Source organism: Melopsittacus undulatus, chromosome 7 (genome assembly GCF_012275295.1).
Source record: "Melopsittacus undulatus isolate bMelUnd1 chromosome 7, bMelUnd1.mat.Z, whole genome shotgun sequence".
Taxonomy (NCBI): Eukaryota; Metazoa; Chordata; class Aves; order Psittaciformes; family Psittaculidae; genus Melopsittacus; species Melopsittacus undulatus.
The window spans coordinates 8,995,394-9,015,759 of record NC_047533.1 but is presented as its reverse complement, the minus strand read 5'-3'; the positions used below and the strand labels follow the sequence as shown (position 1 = coordinate 9,015,759).

The 20,366-nt window shown below is 42.7% G+C and overlaps 1 protein-coding gene across 2 annotated transcripts in view; it reads left to right on the top strand.

Moving 5' to 3' along the window:
- The window catches only part of MXD4 (MAX dimerization protein 4), a 39,340-nt gene extending 19,444 nt beyond the window's left edge, over nt 1-19,896 (top strand). For both annotated transcript variants that reach the window (XM_031048415.2, XM_005148531.4), the window contains exons 4-6: nt 12,784-12,898; nt 16,015-16,174; nt 17,085-19,896. In XM_031048415.2, coding sequence (XP_030904275.1) covers nt 12,784-12,898; nt 16,015-16,174; nt 17,085-17,233 — 424 coding nt within the window. In that variant the 3' untranslated portion in view covers nt 17,234-19,896. The remainder of the gene's footprint in view (nt 1-12,783; nt 12,899-16,014; nt 16,175-17,084) is intronic.
- Nucleotides 19,897-20,366: the final 470 nt, after the last annotated feature.

Here is a 20,366-nt window from a genome sequence, read left to right as displayed (position 1 = left end):
CTTCCATTGCCAGATAACCTCAGGACACGGCACTTCAGAAACCTGGGCTGAGTTTTGTGGGGATGAAAGAAGAAGGAGGGTAAGGGCAAGAGTCTGGAAAAGCTGTTCCATGCCTTATCATCCCCAAACGGATCGTTTTCAGATTCTGCTGGGCTGCACCCTGTCTGGCGCAGGGACAGCCAGCTTTGTACTGCTCAATGGAAAGGGAAATAGGACGGAAATTAAATTATAAACAAGGCACTATCTGTGCTGTGACAAGCTAAAGCTAAACTTTGGGGCAGGACTGTTGGATATCTGCAACTCTCCTCTGCCCCATGATGCCAGATCTTGCCACTGTTTAGGGGGGGAAATATTACATGCATGTTGCTCGGGTTTTAATTCATATGAAAGTAAGAGTACTCATTGTAGCCTCGGAAGAGACTATCTTTAATTACAGTCAGTGCATTTAATCCTGCCCCTAAATTTGTTTACTTACGCACCTCACTGTCTTTTCTATCCACCTCTAATTACAAGGTTTCAATGACTGAGTTGGAGACGTACAGCAAGGCATTTGGGGATATGTATTCTTAATTAGTTCATGGTGATTTCTTCTTTCCCCTTGGTGTTCTCAGTTGGGGTCTGAAGGAGCCTTTGGCTGGAACAGGCACCTTGCTGTTGTCCTAGAGGTCCCCAGCTATCTCCTTGGAGGACATCTCAAGTATCTACAATGATAGAAGATAACAACATGCACCACCTCCTTCCCCCCAAAAGCCAGCTAACTTCATTAGTGCATACTCAACCTGTCACCATTAGTTACTCTTAAGATGGCCATTGGTAGGTGCAGATGTTGAGGAAGTATTAGTAAAAGCAAAAACGGAAGTAAGACACATCACTGCACATCCCTTTCTGATGATTGATTTCCCAGTCAGAGCTTGAAACTTCCCACCTCTGAGAACAAGAAGGTGGCTGGTTAGGTGCTGAACTAGAGATACGGTTGTGTTAACTCTGATTAGGTTTTAAAACTATGGTGTGAATTGCTGCTGTTCCTTTTGGTGCCTCGTGCATGTGGGAGTATGGATTCCCTTCATTTGTGAGGCTACTTATGATTGGATGCTTGGTATTTACTTGATATTTGGCTATAGAGGTACAATAGACATCAAAACTACAACCACAGGCACACACTTTTACAGATACTAGTGCCTCACACTTCATTTTACTCGATGCACGAAAAGGCTGCTTAATTCCGGCTGTCTGCCATCCCAAGGCCTTGTGCTCAGTGTGTGACGGCAATGTATGGTTTTAATTTAGCTATAATAATTCGGTTTGACTTGCCTCTCCTTTAATTTGGCATCATACAGTGGTGTGTAAAAAAATAAATCTTAAACACATTTCTCCCCTCATTTGACTTACGTATAAAATAACTATGTCTATAGGGAGGTTTAAAATTAGGCAGGAAAAGCACACTAGGCCTTGTACCACGCTCTTTCCACTTAGTGCTGTGCCACAGCTCAACGTCCCTAGGCTTCTCTAAGCATTGTAGTTGTGTCCCCCCCCCCTTTTCTTTTTTAAGATCCTTCCTGTTGGCAGCTGTCCTGAGACACTATGTTCTTGCTTAGCATTTTGATGTGGGGAAGCAGTCTGATAATTAAAGCCGGTTTGAAGCCACAAGCTGATTTGTAAGCAGTGACTTGCTCTGGGGTGTTGTCAGTCGATAAACGTGTAGCTCATATGCACAGAGCCATGCTGCACCTTGTGCCTTAAGCACCATGTGAGAGGGACATACATGCTCCCGGGAGCCACTTGTGGGGGAGACTGACTGCATCCTCTTCAACCACCTTTTGGTGAATGGTTAAATTGTGGAAAATGATAGTTCTCCTCCTGTTCCCCTCTGGGAGTAAACCCAGTGCAAGCCTGTAGTTGTTACACAGCTTTCCCTTGTTTAAATAAGTGCAATTCGTTTTGACCTTCACTCTTAAGTCCTCAACAAATTACTTACAAGAGTACTGTGAATGGTGGTGAATGAAAGCACACCTATTGCAGCACTGCAGACTGATGTCTCGGGTTTGGATTTGCTGTGTGCAAATTGCTTTGTGGTGTTCCACCGCCGGCGAGCACCAAAGTGTTACCGCACTCATGTCAGTGGTGGCAAGTCCTAATCCACCCTTGGGGTTTCAGTGGGCAGTGTGTGTAAGTACATGTGTACTTCATGTAACTTCAAGTGGGAGTTAAAACTGCTTGATACTGTAATAGCTCATCTTGCAGTGGCACTTGACTTATCTAACTGGGTCTGAGGTAACAAAGTCTTAAGTCTCCCTGCAGTGTAATCTAAGAAACTCAAGTGCCAATAAGACAGATGGGCTTGAGAGGCCTAATTTAGGACTACTAAATTGCAGTGTGTATATTTTGAGAAATAAATGGGTGGAAATTGGGATGAATGAGGTGTTAAATAAGTTTATTAAAAGCATGGCTGATTATTTTTTGATGGACTCTGTTTTCAAGTGTCTACAATGGTATTTTCATCACTTTGTGTGTTTACCCACAAGGCTCTGTGGTTCATCTGCCTGTATCAGGTAGGCAGTGTGTGATGCTGAGCTTGTAGTACGAGGCGGTATCTCTCTTGCTGTTGCTTAACAGCATTTGGGAGGTAAATGTTAAATGACAATCAGTAGATAACAGGGCTAAAAATAGAAGACACCTGAAACAGAAATGTCTTTTTTAATAGATATAAGAATTGTTCATATTTGTCTGACACTGATTTTGAAGGTTTAAAATAAAGAAAACTGTTCTTTATAGATGAGGAGAACCTGAAGGCTGAAATGCTAAAATACAGGTTGGAATCCCCTTTTTATTTGCAGAGGAAAATAAATCCATACAAGGGCAAAAATGTGCTGTGGGGGACTTCAGGTGTTTCCATAATGTTTGGTTTCTTTTGCCTCAGATTCTTGCAGTGTCAGAGATCTTATTGTCTCTGGTCAAAGGATGGATAACCCTACACGTGTAAGTTTGAGATGGTCACCATCCAGGAAAGAAAATGGTATCCAGCTGCCATTGTGTTTGCTTGTGATGTTTTGGGAATTCCTGTATAGTTTGTCAATTCCTATTGGCATTTCTTGTGAAGCACATCTCAAACTTGGTGCTGTTGCTTATGGCCAAGACCTGAGAAGGGCTGTTAAACCTTTCATGGCTGCTCTGAAATAAGAGCAGCTTAAGACAGTGGGGTGGCTGAAGCCTGGGGAAAGCTGTGAGGATGAGCCTGGTTGCAGGAAAGACCCTGGAAAGAAAGAGAGATGATGAGGGTGGTCAGATGTTGGTCCTGCAGCATTCAGTACTGCAGAGCCTGATGCTTTGGTTCCCCAGCAGTTAGATACCAGGTAGAACTGCTGGTGTCCTTGTTCATTGCCCTGCACTAGCACTCCTCTGAGTGCCCACCTTGAGCCCATGAAGGAAAAGGACTGCTTGGAAACTGACCACTGTATTTTGGTGTTGTCTTGCTGGGCTGATCTGCAAGCAGTTCAGGCACCTGGATGAGCGTGTGATGGGGTAGCACTGGGATCATGGTGTCACAACTCACATGCCTCTGACAGCTCGTGCTCACCCTGCAGCAGGAGAACAATATGAGAACAGGCACTAATGTACCCCAGGGCTTTTGTTTCTTCTGCAGTAAAATGTGACTCTGGGACCATCTTCAGTCTGTCTGCCTGCTTCTGCTGTGAGATACCCTCCTGAGGGGACAGCACACAGGCAGCCTGGTCAGCCACCAGCTGTTAAGGCTCTGGTCAGCTGTCTGGCACTGGCCTTGTCCAGGATGCTTTACGGGGTTATTCCAGCCCAAAGCAAGCCTCAGGAGTTGCTGTCATTTGCCTGTCTTAGCTGCTGCTGCTAAGCTTATGGCAGTACATGAGCCACCACAGCTCACCCTCTGGTGGGAACTGTAGCTCAGTGAACATCAAAGTTGGCTTGGAGGCATTTTGAGAGTGAAGAAATGTTGATGTTGTCCAGTGCTCGTAATCCAGGACAGAGAGCTGTCACTGCAGGAGCTACTGGAGGGATGGGGAAAAGAGGCCAAGGGAAAGAGGGCAATAAGAGGAGCAAGATCTGCCAGGCATCCCCTCTCTTGGGAATCAGCAGCTTCCCTCTCATAGACCAGCCAGTATTCACCTGTCCCCAGCTTCCATCCCAGCCAGCTTCCTCTGCACTGCTGCCAAGAGTCTTACCTGGCCAAAACCACATAGATCTGTGGCACTGCAGGTACTCCCCTTAACTTCTGTTTGTTGAAAGATGTAGGCATAAGTTCTGGTTTCATGCATGTGTTCTGAAACACGAACAAACCACAAATTTTGGATGGTAAAAAGGCAAAGATAAAGTGTGGAGACTTGGCTCAGCCAGTGGGTTGAAGTGGCACTAAGTGAAAGTAAATGCACAGTGAATGCTGCAGCGTGCATTTATATATGGTGAAATAGAGAACTTAAATATTTTTGTGGGTGATAAAATGCCCAAAACACTGAAATAGTGAGCTGTGAAACAGGCAGCAGGGGTTTTCTTCTGTCTTGATTAGCATTAGGAGCAGCAGCAGGCGTTTCTGAGCATTGTTCACATGAACACTTGCAGATGACCAAGTTCACAGCTGCACTGACTCTCTGAAAGCTGGCAATGCTAAGATAAACTTGCAGCTATTGCCTTTATAGGCAGCTGATGTCTTGTGTTTGGATGCTTCAGATACCACACGAACATCAGCTACCTGGCTGCTAAAGCTGTAGGGCTGGTTTCAGTTCAGCAAAAGTGATGCATCAAAAATACTCAGCACACTGAAAATGCATGTAGAGAATGAAACTCCAAGTTAATAATGAAGTAAATACAGCAGGTGGTTGCACTGGTTGTAGGGCTGTTGCATTTAATTCCCAAACAATCACTGCAATTAGGCACTCACAGCTTTTTCTCCCTGTTAGTCACCACCATGCGTTGCTGGCTTTGCTGCTCAGCTTAGTTGCAGAGGCCATGTGGAACAAACCTTGGATGAATCCTGACCTGCAGCACAACCTGCAGAATCTTGTTCTTACTATGGAGAAACAATGGCATCTATGACAGAACTCTGCTGTTCAGCTTATCTTTTCTGGGATAATAAAAAGCCAAAAGCTTTGCTGTAAGGGCACTACTGGATGTTCAGGTTTGACTCCAAGGCACTCAGCTGTGAGCCAGCACTTCACACATCTCAGAGCAGTAGGCACACTGGGTGCCTTGCTATGGTACAGTGCTTTAATACCAAGAGGTTTTCTTTCCTTTTCACTAAAGCAGATTTGTTGTGTAGCTGAAATAGACCGTGCAACTCAAGTATAAGCTAGAGCCTCTTTTGGGGAAAAAAATGCATTTTAGCTATCTTTTGTAGATTAGAAAGTATTGAAAGTGTTTCTGATTGAACTAAATGTAGAAGAGACAGGATTTTATACTTCAGTGGGGTGTTGTTATCTTCCATCGTGTGTAATATTTTGCTGAAGACAATGCTAAATTATGTCTGGGCCATTAATAGGTTTCTTTAGAACCATTTTTATATGACTGAATTTCTGTGATTTCTTAAGATGGAAGCTTTTATATAATCTCTTTAAATGCCCTTGTAAACAAACGTCTCTTAATTAGTACAGAATCATCTCTGGTAGCTTATGAAAAGTATTGTAGAGCTGTAAATGTCATAACACTTACTTTGAAAAGCATTAGCTTAAGGAGGAGTGAGGCAAGTGTGAGTACCAACTTCCACTAAGCAATGGGGGATATAAGTACGTATTTACCTACGTTATATACATGGCCATGATACCTAGGAACATACAAAACAATATAAACTCATCTCATTTTCAAAACTATTAAAGCCACGTGCAGCCAAATTCTGTCATTGTTCAAGAGTGTGACTGCACAAAATAAAAAGAACTGAAGCCCTTAAGAGATGCTGCCTCGCAGTGCCAAGCTGTAGTAAGGAAGGGTTGGTGTTGGAGTCAGAAAGCAGAGTTCCTCTCTGATTTTACCTTGGTGCAGGTGAATCCTGCAGTCACAGTGGAGAAGCTGTTGCTGCTAGTCTGCAGTTCTTAAAGACTTAGACATAATGAGAAGTTTATGAATAATGATGCTGTCTGTGTTCATGTCACAAGAGGATCCTGAGCTGCTGTGTTTGCTGATTCTCTCTAAAACTTGAGTGCTCCCTGTACACAGGTATTTGCATTTCATAAATGAAACTGTGAAGAATCTTCCTGTAAAAACATGAGCGTTTTGCTACTGCAGTTAGCTCACTTCTGTATTTTATGCTGAATTTTATGTCTGTTAGGGAGATAAAATCACCTTTCTTTAAGGAGAGAACACAGCCATTAATTAACTGCAGGGGCCTCTAACCTGGAGTTCTGGGCTTGGCACAAGCTGCTTTGGTTCACAACGTAGCTGGACAACATTTGACTCCAGAAGTGAATTTTTGGTGCAAGGATTCTTCTCTGACTTTAGTTACTAAGCCAGATTACATAGGCATTGTGCAACAATGAAGAACTGCTCTAGATTTAAACCTTTGTGTATTAACTTCATTGCACAGCACCGTGACCAGGATAGGTTTGAATATGGGTGAAAAATGTGAAACATGAGAGAAGGAATCTGAACTGCTTTGGTAATTTTGTCCAGTCTGTTTTCTCCTAGATGCATTACAATGGGTTTATATTCTTTGAAGTGGGGATTGGTTTGTATTAAACTCATACTGAATTTACCTTGCAATAAGGTGAGGGTGTCTGGTTTTTGGATTGAAATGGTTTATGTACAGAAATGAGTAATTTTTAGGTTTTGAATCTATTTCACATAGATCTGTTGTCACTAGTGTGGCTTGTGATAATGGCATTTTCAATGTCATTAAAGTATTTGATATACAGTGTCCTTTTCTGATTATCACCAAGCAAGTATATTTGGCAGTTGATTCAAGAGTATGTCAACCAGTACACAGAACTGGTTCCGTAGAGCAAATTTGGGACATATGAAATAGAGACATGTTCAGCCATGTAAGCAATTCCACCATTAAAGCATCTTGCAGAAAGCACAGTTAGGGCCATCTTAGGAGGCAGGCATTGTTTCATGCCCATATATGCATTGGTGGTGTCCTATGGAGTGAGAGGTTTGTGGGTGTGTGGGGTATATGGGCTGTGGGTGTTGAAGCAGCAGCACCCAGCCTAACCCAGCCAATTTCGGCTGGAGCCAGCATGAAGGGAAATTCAGAGCATGCAGTATGGGAATATGGATATTTACTGGCTTTCTGTCCATTTCCCTGCCACCCAGCACCTGGACACGCTGCAGCTCTGAGATGTCTCCTGTTATGGCCAGGATTGCTCTGTGTCTTGACCAGGCAGTCTGCTAGTAGGAGGGAATGGGTGCGGACCAGAGCTGTTCTGGGGCTTCCCATGGGATGACAGACTTTGCTGATAGAGTTGCTCCTTCCCTTCTACAGCTAGCTGTGGGCCAACAGAATGGGTACACCTTAAGGTCCTTTCCAACCCTAACCATTCTGTGAGTGTGTATGAGAGAGTCATTCTTCTGATTTGTTGGGGATGTGAACTTCACCTTGAGGATGTGCAAGGTGAGCACTTGTCATGAATTCGACTTCTCCCTAGTGAGTTTTACATCCTTGTCCACAGGATGTTGAGAAACAGATGAGCATGGCCCTCTTGATGCTTCCACAAATGATGTCTGGCAGTCAGCAGCACAATGTCAGAAGTGGAGCTCTTGTTTATGCCTTTGGGTGCAGCTTCAAGGAAATGCCTGCCCTGTGCTACCTCCCATAAACACGTAGAAGGCTGTCCCAGCTTTGCCTGCATGGTTTGTCCAGCCAGGGTTGCGGGATTGACATGCACATGTTTCACTCGTGATATGTGGTGACAGCTTCACATTCGAGTGTCCATGGCCATTTAATTTTGCCAGGGCCTACTTGAAATATGCCATGCTCAGACTAAGCAGCTTGTTTTGGATGTGCACTTTGCCTTTCCAGCTGGCTTTGTACAGATCAGTGGCCTCCAAATAAAGTCTCTGGATTTATACTTGAATGGTTTAGGAACCTTAGTTACTGTCAAAAAGCTGTTCAGCTACTGCCTGAACAACTGTCTGCTGTCTGACTAGCTGCAGGCCACTTCCATCTGCTGTGCTGGACCTAAAAAACCCTTATAGAGGCCCTGTGGAAGGACTACATGTGGATCAGGTCACTCCACAACCTACCAGCAGTGGATCAATCAGACTGGCACAGTTTTAAGTCACACAACTGGGGGTGCTTTGCTGTTACAGGCATGGGAGCAATTTTGGTTTCTGTGTTCATAGAAATGTTGGCTGGAGTGAACATCTATGGCTTTGTCCGGGTAAGTGTTGAAAAACCTCCAAGGACTGCACTTCCACAGCCCTTATGGCAACCTATTCTGGTTGTGCACCACTGGCCTAGTAAAAAAATTCCTTCCAAATGTCCATCCTGGACCTCCCAATGCACAGCCATTGCTTCTTGTTCTATTATTTCTGTTATTTGGCCCCACTAAGAAGAATTTTGTCCCCATTGCAACACCCATCAAGTAGTTGTAGGAATTTCTTGGAATTGTTGCAGTTTCCTTGGAATGAAGATTATCCAGTGTGAACAATAGGGGGGTTTGTTTCTTCTTTTTCCCCTCTGCATCTTAGTATTGCATTTCTTGGTGCGCTGAAATGGATTTGCATTTGGGATTTCATACATATGGAGAAGCTTATTGACTATTATTTAATAAACTCATTTAACACAGTTTCAAAATTGGTTAGGGTCAAAGAGCTTAATTCACTTTTGCATGGCAGCCTTTTCTGGGGGAAGTGGTGAACCATAGCTCACTGGCTTGCGTTGCTCCTGCCTTTACATAGCCAAGCAAACTGGAGCAAACTGGAGTTTCTGAGGACTTAAATGAACTTATAGTGGATGCCCTCGTACTACAGGGAAGTTCCTGACACCACTGTTAAGTTGCTGCTTTGCCCACCACATTGTGGGACTCCAGGATTCATTTTGCTGTTGGTTCTCAAACACGTGCCAGTATTGCCCATTAGGATTTACATGGATTCAAAACCAGATCAGGGCATTTCCAGCTGGTAGCTGTTGCATTAGTCAGGAAAGATGCTTTCTGCTTTATATGAATGGGGTGAACCACCTGACTGCTCCTAGATGTGGCCACTGCTGTGGAACACTGACCCAATCTATGGGCTTAGTTATTAATTTTTATTAAGCATTGTAAGAGCTGTAATGCAGATTTATAGGACCATGTGAGCTTGCTAATGGAGAAACAGTGAACTCTTGAGCATCCGAAACCCCTTCATCATCTGGCACAAAGGAAGACATGGTAGAACAGAGACAGGTCATGCATGTACCTCTTTCTATGTGTGGGGCTGTCCCTGAAACAGCTGCAGACTTGAGGATTCACATTTTGGATGGCTGTTTTCCTTAGATCCTGACCCTCCCTGGTAAATGCAGCACCAGTGATGATGGGGATATTTCTGTGCATCCACATGAGGTAAGTGCCTGCTTCTCCAGGCACCGGTGTCCTGACCTGACACCATCCTAGTGTGGGTGAAGGTGTGACAGGCAGGTTTTAAAGCTAATTACCCAATTTCAGCCACACTTCATGCACTGAGATTGTTGCCCCGTTGCTCTGAGACCAGGCTGTTGGGTTGGTTTTTTTTCTTGCTTGTTTTCTGGATGGAATTTAAGGCATGAGCTGCAGAACACAAAGCGGCTCCAGCCACGATCACCTCTGTGAGTGCCTTTCCCTCCTCCAGTGGGCAGCTGAGGAAAAGCAAAAGCTGTCAGGTCCCTGCAGAAAAAGAGAGAAATTAAAGCTGGCAGAGTCTGTATGTGACAACTTATCTGCTGTGGAGCTGGAGTCCTGTGTTCCTGCTGGTGTGATCTGTTAACACAACATGCCTGGAATATTTTCTTACATTCTTACACTTCTTTTGCGATGTGCTAAATGAAAGACGTGGGGATATTTACTCCAGCGCCACAGGAATTGTGTGGGCTGGTTTTATGCTTTTTACATTCACAATCTATGCCATCGATCATGCTGCTTGTTGTGTTTCAACATACGAATTAGCCACATAAACATGCCTGCACTTACATAAAGAGCTGCATAAAGCTGATGATTTATAATCTTTAATGGATTTATAGATGCTGAGTAATTAAATGTAAGCTTCCATTAAAAACAAACATGAAGTTAGAGCAGGTCTTTTAGCAAGTGTGTTTATTACATTTAGTGCTATCAATTGCTAGTGCTTAGAATGCCGTCATCATCATCATCATCATGGCTTGACTTTGTGAACAAAGATTTGGGAAGGGTTTTACCCACGCTTACTACAAGCGCTCTGAAAACAATGTTTTATACTGTGCTTTTCAGTTCCTCTCATTGGTCAGTTAAAATGCTTTCCTTAGCATCAGTCCTGTGATGTTCTTCTCCTGTCAAGTCCTGGTTTACCCGGTTGGCAGATAACATAAAAGAATTAGTGCTATAAAACTACTCACAGGCTGTGCCCTCTGCACCCTGGTGATGATGCTGTTAACTTCTCAGTTGATGGTAAGGAGGTGCACTAACTCCTTACGTTCTCCCTGGAGCAAGCAGACTTACTTCAAACAGCAATAGAGGCAGAGAAGTTGAGTATGTAGACAGGTTTCATTAATGTTCTCCAGGATTAATATTAAGTAGATCTCAGATCAGCAGTTCTGTTTATTCCTTACTAGACTTTTAATTACTCCGAGTATATTGTTCATTCCATTTCCATGTATTTAACTCTCTGTTTACTGCTTGTATACTATTCTTGTCCTCTGCCACATCCTCCTTTATCTTCAGTCCCCACTCTCTTGTCAGCTGTCTAAATACAGTTGCATCCAAGTTGTGCTGAGTGACGCAGATGATTGCATGTGTCTTTAGAAGCCATTTAAAAACTAAAAGATTATTTCAGTTTAGTCCTGGAGCAAGTTTTTGTACTTAAACCTAAATCAACCAGGTGGTTGTTGGGTGCTGCAGCCCCAGGAACAAACATTCACCTGATTAGGATTTTCTGTATAAGTACCTATATTCCCTACTTCTGGCATTTTGCTGTTTTAAAGCTCAGTGTCTCAGTAGCAGCCACAAGGCACCTATGAACTGATGGGGCTGTTTTTGTGCATATTTATCCCAGTCTGGTTGCTGTTGTTTCAGTCATAGCATTTAGGTGGTGAAATTTAGAGTCTTGCAGTTAAAAACAAACCACAGGCCTGAACCAAAAGTCTGTCATCAGTTTTGAGAATCACATTTTCACCAATATTTCCTTTTTTGCCTGAGTGGCTTGAAGAATTAGTGATTTTATGGAACTGCTCTTTGGTTTCCTACCTAATACACCCCTGATTTATAGGCAGCCAGAACTAAACGTGTGAGTGTGTAGTCATTACTGTATTTTAATTAGATTTTATTTTGCTTTGGGGTTTTTTCCCCATTAATTCTCAAGTGGTTGTCACATTAAACTAATCAGTGCAATTACACACATGTAACTTGTCATTCAGTGCATATTAAATCCTCTGCATTTCAAGCAGTGCTGCTGGATTCTGGTTCTGAACCGGTTGTTCGACAGAAGGTTCTTTTTTGAATAGAAGCATTAAATCTCCTGCAAAGCATGTTTCCTTTATGCAGCATCAAGCAGATTTGAACAAGATGATTGTTCATCTCACACTTCTGATCTGCTTCTCTTTTTATTAGCTTTGTGGGGGATATTGGTATGCTCCAGGTCATTGCTTTATTCAGTCTGTAACAGGCTGGAAGAAAATAAGATATTAGACATATTGCTCATATAAGCACTTCTGCATCTATTTCTATCCCATTGCAAAATGGTATTGATCAGTGTATTACAACCAGGAGAGAGTTTCTTCTGGATTTAGGTGTAGAAATGCTAACACCGTGTTGTTTGGTTTGCCATTGCCTTGCTTTGAGTAGTTGAAGCCACTGTTTCACAGACTGTTGTATTGGCAGCATCCTTCTCAAAGACAGTCAAAGTTTGGGAACCAAGCATCAGTAGAAATAACCACTTTGCTGATGCTCTTTTTATTGATAGATTTAATGTCATTAGTAAAGGAGAGATTGTTGAGTGCAGCAGTAGTGATATGTGATAAGGAGTAACAGAGAAAGCAGGACCCAAAATGGCTGGATGTGTTTTCTCTTGTGTGTTGATAATAAAGGGTTTCGTAGCTGTACAGTGAGAGAAGAAGCATCTCCTTGTCAGGGGGGAATGTGGGTTCAGATGGGAGGAGAAGGGGCATTAGAACCATGTCTGGAAGCAGCAGTGAGTTGTGCAGAGCTGCATGCATGCCCTTGTCTTGTGTACCAGGAGTGTGTCCTGTGTCATTGGGAAGGGCTAATGAGGGAGAGGGAAACTGGCGTCTGCAGCCCCCCTGCTCACTCTCACAGTTCTGTCTCTACTGGCAAAAAATCACTGTTGGGGTGAAGTCCCAGTTCTCCTTCCTTACCCAGCCATAGGCTCAGTGTGCAGCCTTGCCTGGATTGCTCACATCTCCCCCTTCATTAAGATGGGACTACCCAGGCTGAGCAAACAGCTTTGCAGTATAGATGTGAACCTGCTGTCTGCATGTGCTAAGCAGCGTTAACTGCGTTTCAAGTGACCTTTAGGTCTGAAGCTTTGCCAAAGGGAGGGGAAAGGAAGCCACCATTGAATCGAGTTGTGCACAGAGCTCCTGCAAACAGATGGTGTTTGCATATAGGATATGCTGTTCGGGTGCAACTTCACTACAATGCTCTTCATTTTTAATCATTTCAGGCGGGCTAAACTCCGGCTATATTTGGAACAGCTAAAACAGCTCGTGCCGCTCGGGCCGGACAGCACCAGGCACACCACTCTAAGTCTGTTGAAAAGAGCCAAGATGCATATCAAGGTAAAAACAGTCATTCATACTTTGATTTCTTTTAAAGCAGAAGCTTCTAGAATCTGTAGAGAGGAAACTAATTTTCACACAAATCCATATCCATATGTCTGATCTTCTGGGTATATTGGCCTTTATTAGTTGCAAGGATTTCAGGCACAGCATCAAGAGTTTGCAATTTACCTGCAGTCTCAAGATGTATAAAACAGTGATTTAATGTGATTTCTGCTTAGTTACTATTAGTTTACATTCAATTTAATATATATATGTGTATCAGAGCTGTTCTTTGATTAATATATCTATTTTTAAGAACTAAGTAAAATAACATTGTACTGCACTGATTTCAATGTAAAAAGCCAGATCTACTCATGATCAAAAAATCTAATGGAGTCAAAGGGATTATAGCTGCTAGGAAGCCTTATCCCCATCCCACATCTTAATGACCAGATCCTGGAGCATTTGGTAATCATTTAAAAGAAACCAAAATGAAATCCACTCTCCTGTTTGTTGCCTCTCCCTTGCATGGGTGGAACAAGAGTAGAACAAAACCCAAAATCTCACCTGTGATCCAGCAGCAGCACAGGTTATAAACTGGCACAGCTAAGTTCAAAGGGAATTATTCCTCAGGCCTCCTCTCTTAAAGACACCTTCACTCCCAATTTCACTGTCATCGTCTTCAGGAGACCAGGGTTCTATGCAGAAGTAAGACAAACAAGTATTCAAATGTAAAAGTTAAAGAACAGGTTTTTGCTGCCGTGTGCAAGGCCGGTGTTTTTTCAGTATTACAGGGAAACAGGTCAAGAGAAGTGTCAGGAGAGGTGAAACACTACCAGTGACAATGGAGTATTTTGGAGATCAGCCTGAGGCTGCACAGCACTGAGATACGTGGCAGCAGCAGAAACAGGTGTGATTGAAACGGGTGTGATTCAGATGAAGACTTAAAGATTAATTTAAGCAAAACCTTTCTTGTGAACAACTTCACCGAGCCCTCAGAAGCAGACTGACTCCAGCTGGGCAAGCCCTGGTTTTACCATTAGAGATTTCAGCCTCCTGTTTATAATCGAGGCTAACACGCATGAAAGGCACTGCATGTGGGTTTTGTCTCGGGCTGCCCCCCTGTCACGGGCTTATGCATACAAATTGGAGAACTGTTTTTACAAGTGGCAAGTGTGAGAGATTAGCCATGTAGTCACCCTGTCAGCTGCTGATAAAAACAGCTAGGAGCAGATTCCATCCAAGCCCGTCGTGCTCGGTACAAAGTACTTGTTCTTCTGAAAACCAAGGCTGAAGTTTAACCTTCTCTTTGAGATTTTAACTGAGCCTACCCTAACTGCAGTGCCACTTAATTGCTCCCCTTCATCAGTCGAGCTGCCTCCCCGCTGCACCACCAGAGCATGCCAATGCCTCTCTGCCAGTTCGAATACAGTCACTAGCTTTGAACTTTTCACACATTCACCCTCCCCATATATTGCAGCTTGCCCTGAAGAATCAGATGGTTTTGAGTCTCCTGGATCTGAATCACTGAGTTCATTCCTAAAATAGTTGTTAAAGCTTGGGATTGCAGCCAGGAAAATACAGGGAAAAGGAAATCTGATCAATTGGGCACAGTTGGTTTGTTGCGTACGTGGATGTACCAACCCTTTTTCTTATTGTGTATCCACGTATGATGTGTATCTGCAGAGTGTATTGCCTGGGAGGGGGCTTAGCACAGGGCTGCAGGAGTTAGATTTCATTCAGCCAGGAAACTGCTCAATTCAATAGTGTCAATTGGGATTTTTTTCCAAAGGTAAATACTTTTCTCTGGGGCTGGCACTGGAACAGCCAGATCCCTGAAATGGGTTTGGTTGTGGTTTGCTGTGCACTGTGTCCCCCTGCTCTGCTCAGGAAACCCAGCAGAGGTTCACTCAAACAGCAGGGAGGGACTGGCAGCAGCTGTGCTCTCTCCCTGCACATCTCCTAAATCTCAGTGTCCTGTAAACACAGCTCAAGCAGAAACAGGATCTTTCTCACAAGTGCTTTTGCTGCTACAACCTGTAATTCACTTCATTGGTTAGGTAATTCTGTTAAATGATATGAGGCATTTTGATTTCTGTGTCCTTCCTGCTCTTGATCCCATCATACTCATTATGCTTTCTTCACTATAGTAATTTCTTTTAAATGGCTATCAGTGATTTGGAAGAGGGTTCAGTTGAAATCTTTAAACACACAATTTCTGTTACTGCATTTGGACCAACAGTGCAGCACAATTACCTGGTGTGAAATATTCTATTTCCATAACTAATACTGTGTTTTACTCAAGCAGAGGGGAGATTTTAGGTACATGTGTGGAAGGAACCTTGTTTTGGATTAATACCACTGATTTTGTAGGACATTATCACCGAATTATCGTATTTGCTGTGCTGCAGTTCGAGGAGGGAAAAAAACAGGCAAGAATGAAGAGAATTGTTAGTAAATTCCTCCTACTGTATATAATTAATACTGCATATTGTTAATGAAGCTTTTTAAATGTTAAAAATTTCCATGGCCTGCGGTAGGAGGGAGAGCATTTGGGAGGCTGCAGTGATTCCTGCATGGTGATAAGCCTCTTATGTCACCTACAGAGGCGTTATGTTCTGACTGAAACCTGAGCTACACTCCAGTTATCAGAGATGGTGCCAGCTTTGCCTGACAAAGTGATTTAAAGATTCCCCACAACCAGTGCAACAATGATTTGGTCTTAGCTGAGGAGCGGGTGCTGGTGGCAAGAGAATTGCTGAGGGATTTTGGGGTTCTTTTTCCACATATGTTCATGTATCTTATTGTGAAATTCAGCTCTGGCGCAGCTTGCTTAAATTGTACTGACCTCTATAACATTATAATTAAAAAAAAAACAATTTAGATTTAATGTAAATCTTGATTTAAAGAAAATATTTAAACTACTTTAAAATTACTGCCAGGTTGCACTGAGTCTTAGGTGATATGGTCTGGAGTGAGGCATCCCTGCTCATGGCAGGGGGCTAGAACTAGGTGGTCCTTTCCAACGCAAACCATTCTATGATTCTGTGCTACTGTTCATGAGCAGATTCTCAGTTACCTGGGTTTTAACATGATCAAACCTGTGAGCTCACTCTCTTTCTTCTCCCTTTCAGAAATTGGAAGAACAGGACCGAAAAGCTCTAAATATTAAAGAACAATTACAGCGGGAGCACCGCTACCTCAAGCGCCGGTTGGAGCAGCTATCCGTGCAGGGCATGGAGCGCATCCGCACTGACAGTATGGGATCAACAATATCCACTGACTCTGAACAAGGTAATTGAACGAGGGCTTCCCAAAGGGACTTGCAGGAGCTGACAGGAAAAGGGAAGCAGGGAAGCAAGAAAAGCATTTAGAATTAAATCCAAGGTTTCAGCAAAACCCTGACAAAATAGTTCCATTGTGTGATTTGCAGGATAAAAACCTACTGCATCTCTTTTACATGCTTTGGGAAATGTTCTCTTTTTCTAAGCAGTTGTGAAGCATTAGTACTGCTTGGATTTTAAAGCTGGCTACACTGTATGTGGGTTTGCCAGTTTTTTGAGCAATTACCATTTAATGTTCTGAATTTTTAGGGTAATTATTACTAAGGCTGGAATAGTATCTTCTTTTTGGGGAAAAAAAAAAGATGTTACTGGTCTTAATTCATATGTGTGAATAAATGAATTCCACATCATTTATTGTGAAACTTTAAAGTATGTTCTGTGTACCAGTCACCAAGTGTTTCTGCATTTGGTTCTCACTGAGGACAGAGCTCTTCAAGCTGCCTGTCACCAGCCCTTATTCCATGATGTGAAGTGTTTCTGTGCCTGAGCACCGGTGCAGGCTGACTGTGCCTCACTGCCAGCGACACCTGCATTGGTTGGAGTTACCATGAGCTGCAGTGCCACAGCCTTGGAGGGTTGGGTTGTTGTATAATCAGTGTCACTGCAAAGGTTGAAACAGTTCTGGGACAGCATCTGGTACTGATGCCATGCAGTATATTTATGTGGATGAGGACAGAAGGGATTTTAATTCTCTGGTGGACAAGATCATCCTTTCCCCGGGAATTACTGTTCCAGTTTTCTGTTAATTACAGAAAATGAGTACGATTCAGGTTTCACCTGAACACTGATTGACACTGGCCCGTGATTACTTGCTACAGCTGCTGCCTTTCTGAAAATGTGCCTTCTTATGTTCTCTTTAGAAGTAGACATTGAAGGAATGGAGTTTACTCCAGGTGAAATGGACAGTATTGGAAGTGCCAGTGATGCTGAAGACCACTACAGTTTGCAAAGCGGTTCGAGTGACGGAGGCTACACACATTCCCGCAGACTGAATGCCAGGCTCTCATAGTGCCTGAGTTCCCCGCTCAACTCAGGACCATCTGACTGAAGCACTTATATGAATATTCCAGAGTTGTCAACTGCCACTCTTCCGGGAAACCCCAACCACAGTACTCTGACATGGAGGTTTCTTAACCCACGGTTCCCTGCACTGTAACCACAATATTAGATATTGTAAATCATGGGTTTGCTGCAGAGAACTGTGGTTAGGTACAGTTGTGACTTAAAGCTAGCTTGATGTAGCCATACTGCAAATTAAAGAAAATAAATTATGTCATTCCATTCAAGAAGTATTAAATTCAACCTGTTGGAAGCATGGCGTGAGGGAGTTTGACACTTATTTTGAGTTTTGCAGAAACCATTTTCAAACATGGAAGAATAAATGGAATCTACAATGTGTCAATGATTCAGAGAAACGAACCCCTAAAACTACTTTTTGTGGTATTTTTTCATGCTAAAAAAAACCCAAACCCACAACATTCTGAAGGCTGTAGTGGGCTCTGTAGAGTAAATTCAGCAGCTGCTGTTTGGGTGAAGAAGGCAGATTAATCTTCAAATCTCAGATGATCTTTAGAAAAGGTCATATTTACAAGTCACTACTGTACTTCAAAATGGGGAAAAGCCAGCTCTAATAATGACTTCATGTGGGATGATCTCAACTTTCTTCTGCTTTTTTTGTATTCAGTATCCAACCAGCAGCAAATCATTCTGTCCACGTTAACGGGAGCAGCAGAGAGCAGCGCTGCAGTTTCAGCCTGTTACCGTGGAAGGGATGAAACTGAAGCATTTCAGTGGTCTTTTGGGTTGTTTTTCCATTTCTTTGTCTGAAGAATACAGAACTCAAGCGATCCAGTTTGCAATAGTTAATCTTTCCTTGCAAGGAAATGAAATCTCTGTTGGCTTGTATTTTCTTTTCTTCTATTTACTCATGTCAGTACATCTTTATGGAAGACATGGCTTAAAATTACAGTATTCAGCTAGAAGATAATTAATTTTTTTTCTTTTGCACACTATAATTGCATTTTCTATTCTTAAAAAAGTGCAAAAAAAATGAAAATGTATGCTGTAAAACAGCAAAGTTTATTTAGTACTCATCAAGCTGTTCAGAACATATTTACCCAACTTGTAGCAATACTATGAAGCTGTATTTTAATACAACTTCTGCTTAGTGAAGTCATTAGAGCTTGGCTTGCCGGGTAATTAAAAAAATGGACCAGTCTTTGCATTATCTGTTTAAAGAAGGTCTTTTAAAAAAAAAAAAAAGAAGAAAAAAAAGAAAAAAACTAAAAAAAAAAAGAAAAAAAAACAAAGAAAAAAGCTATAAACACTTTTAGGGAAGTGATTTTAGCAAGTGTAGTCTATATTTCCTGTAAGAGATTTTGTATTATATTTTCCTAAATGTTCTCATTTACTTGTATAGGGAGGGGAATGGTACAGACCCAGACCAGAGTCTCAGGGACTCTTCACCTTTGTCATATTGTGCCTTGGTGACCATTTATGTATGCCTCTCCTTCTCATTGTTTAAAGGACAACTAAGCTTTGTTTCGAGACCCTCTGTTGGAATGGTCAGTTGTCCACCTTCTTACGGCTGAAGCACAGAGGTGCGTTCATATGTCCACCCTCTCACAACTAATTCAGTGTGGCTTTAAGTAAAATCATACCTTTAGGTTTTGGTGCGAGGGTTAATTGTCTTTGTATCAGCCCTCCCTTGGATTCGCCAGCACCCGAATCTGTATTTTGTTAGCTTATGGAGTCAGGGTCTCTGTGAGACCAGTGCTTGGTGGCTGGGGAAACACAAATGTACTGTGTAAGGCTATGGGATGTCCAGGAGTGGTGCCATTTTTAGCATTCGGATACAAGACCTCATGACAGACTGACCATAACGATCAAAAACAAAGGTTCAGTTGTTCTTTCAACATCTGACATACGTGTCCTCCCTTTGGCTCTTACAACACGGAGTAGAAATACGAATCCATTTTGTGGCAGCTTACCGATCCTTGTTTGCACTCTCGCTTACTGCTTGGAACTTGCCAACAAGGAAAACGTATACATTTAATTTACATAACCTAATGGATGGCCACCCCTACTTTGGCTCTGGGGAGGAGCCTAAGGTTATAAACTCTGGCAGCTGAATAAGAAAACAATTAACCTTTTCTGTGATGCAGGTTTTGGTATTACGTTCTGTACACCTTGCATATTACTAAAATCCTCATTGTTGGGGAAAGCACACAGCAATATACTCATTGTGTGTAGCTGACAAGCAGCAGAAATTACTAGCTCCTCTGGTGCATATGTAACTAATTTCCAAATCATGGAAAAAAAAATAAAGTAAGAGTTTACTTTAACACACGACTGTTAACAGGAAAAAAAAGGCTAGTATATTGTTGCTGTTCATTTATTATATAATGAACACATTCATGGATTGTAAAGTGTTTCCTTTCATGACAAGCAGCTCTTGCACAGAACCTCCTAATGAAAAGAGATCTGAACCTTACAGAAGGAAAAAAGCAAGATTTTAAATTGAACATTATTGTACCTTAGGTCGACCTGAAATTTTCCTTTGAAAGATGAATGTGCTAACTTAATGAGTTCTTCCACGCTGGGTATCCATGGCTTTGTAGATCTTATATTTTCAATAAAAATTACTCGAATAATCTTGAGTGGAAATAAAAAGGGTTCATTTGTTTTTACTCGTTCAGTTATTGCAGCTGGGGGCTGTTGCTGCCTCAAGCACAGCCAGTTCCAGGAGGTGTTTCAGGCACAGCCCTTGGCTCCGTCAGAAGCAGTCTGGTTGCAGGTAGTGCCATGGCTGTTCAAGCATGGGGCTTGGGGGCTGGATTAGGGGCCCTTGCCCCAATAAACTCAGCAGCAACCAGGGCTCTGACATCCCTCCAGGGATGTGATTCTGTTGCTACAGAGTAGCCAGTGCAGCACTACCTGGGGATGCAAACAGTATCCTAGTGCTGCTAGCCCTGCTGAAGCTGGGAATTCCTGTGTGTGCTCCATGCCTGCATGTGTCTGTGTGTAAGTGCGCAACTGTGTGTAATAGGAACATGAGAGCAAAAAACATCCTGCATGCTGCCAAATTAAATACTGCCACCGCCTCGGCAGCTCTGTCCTTCTGCGTCATGATCATGCTCTTT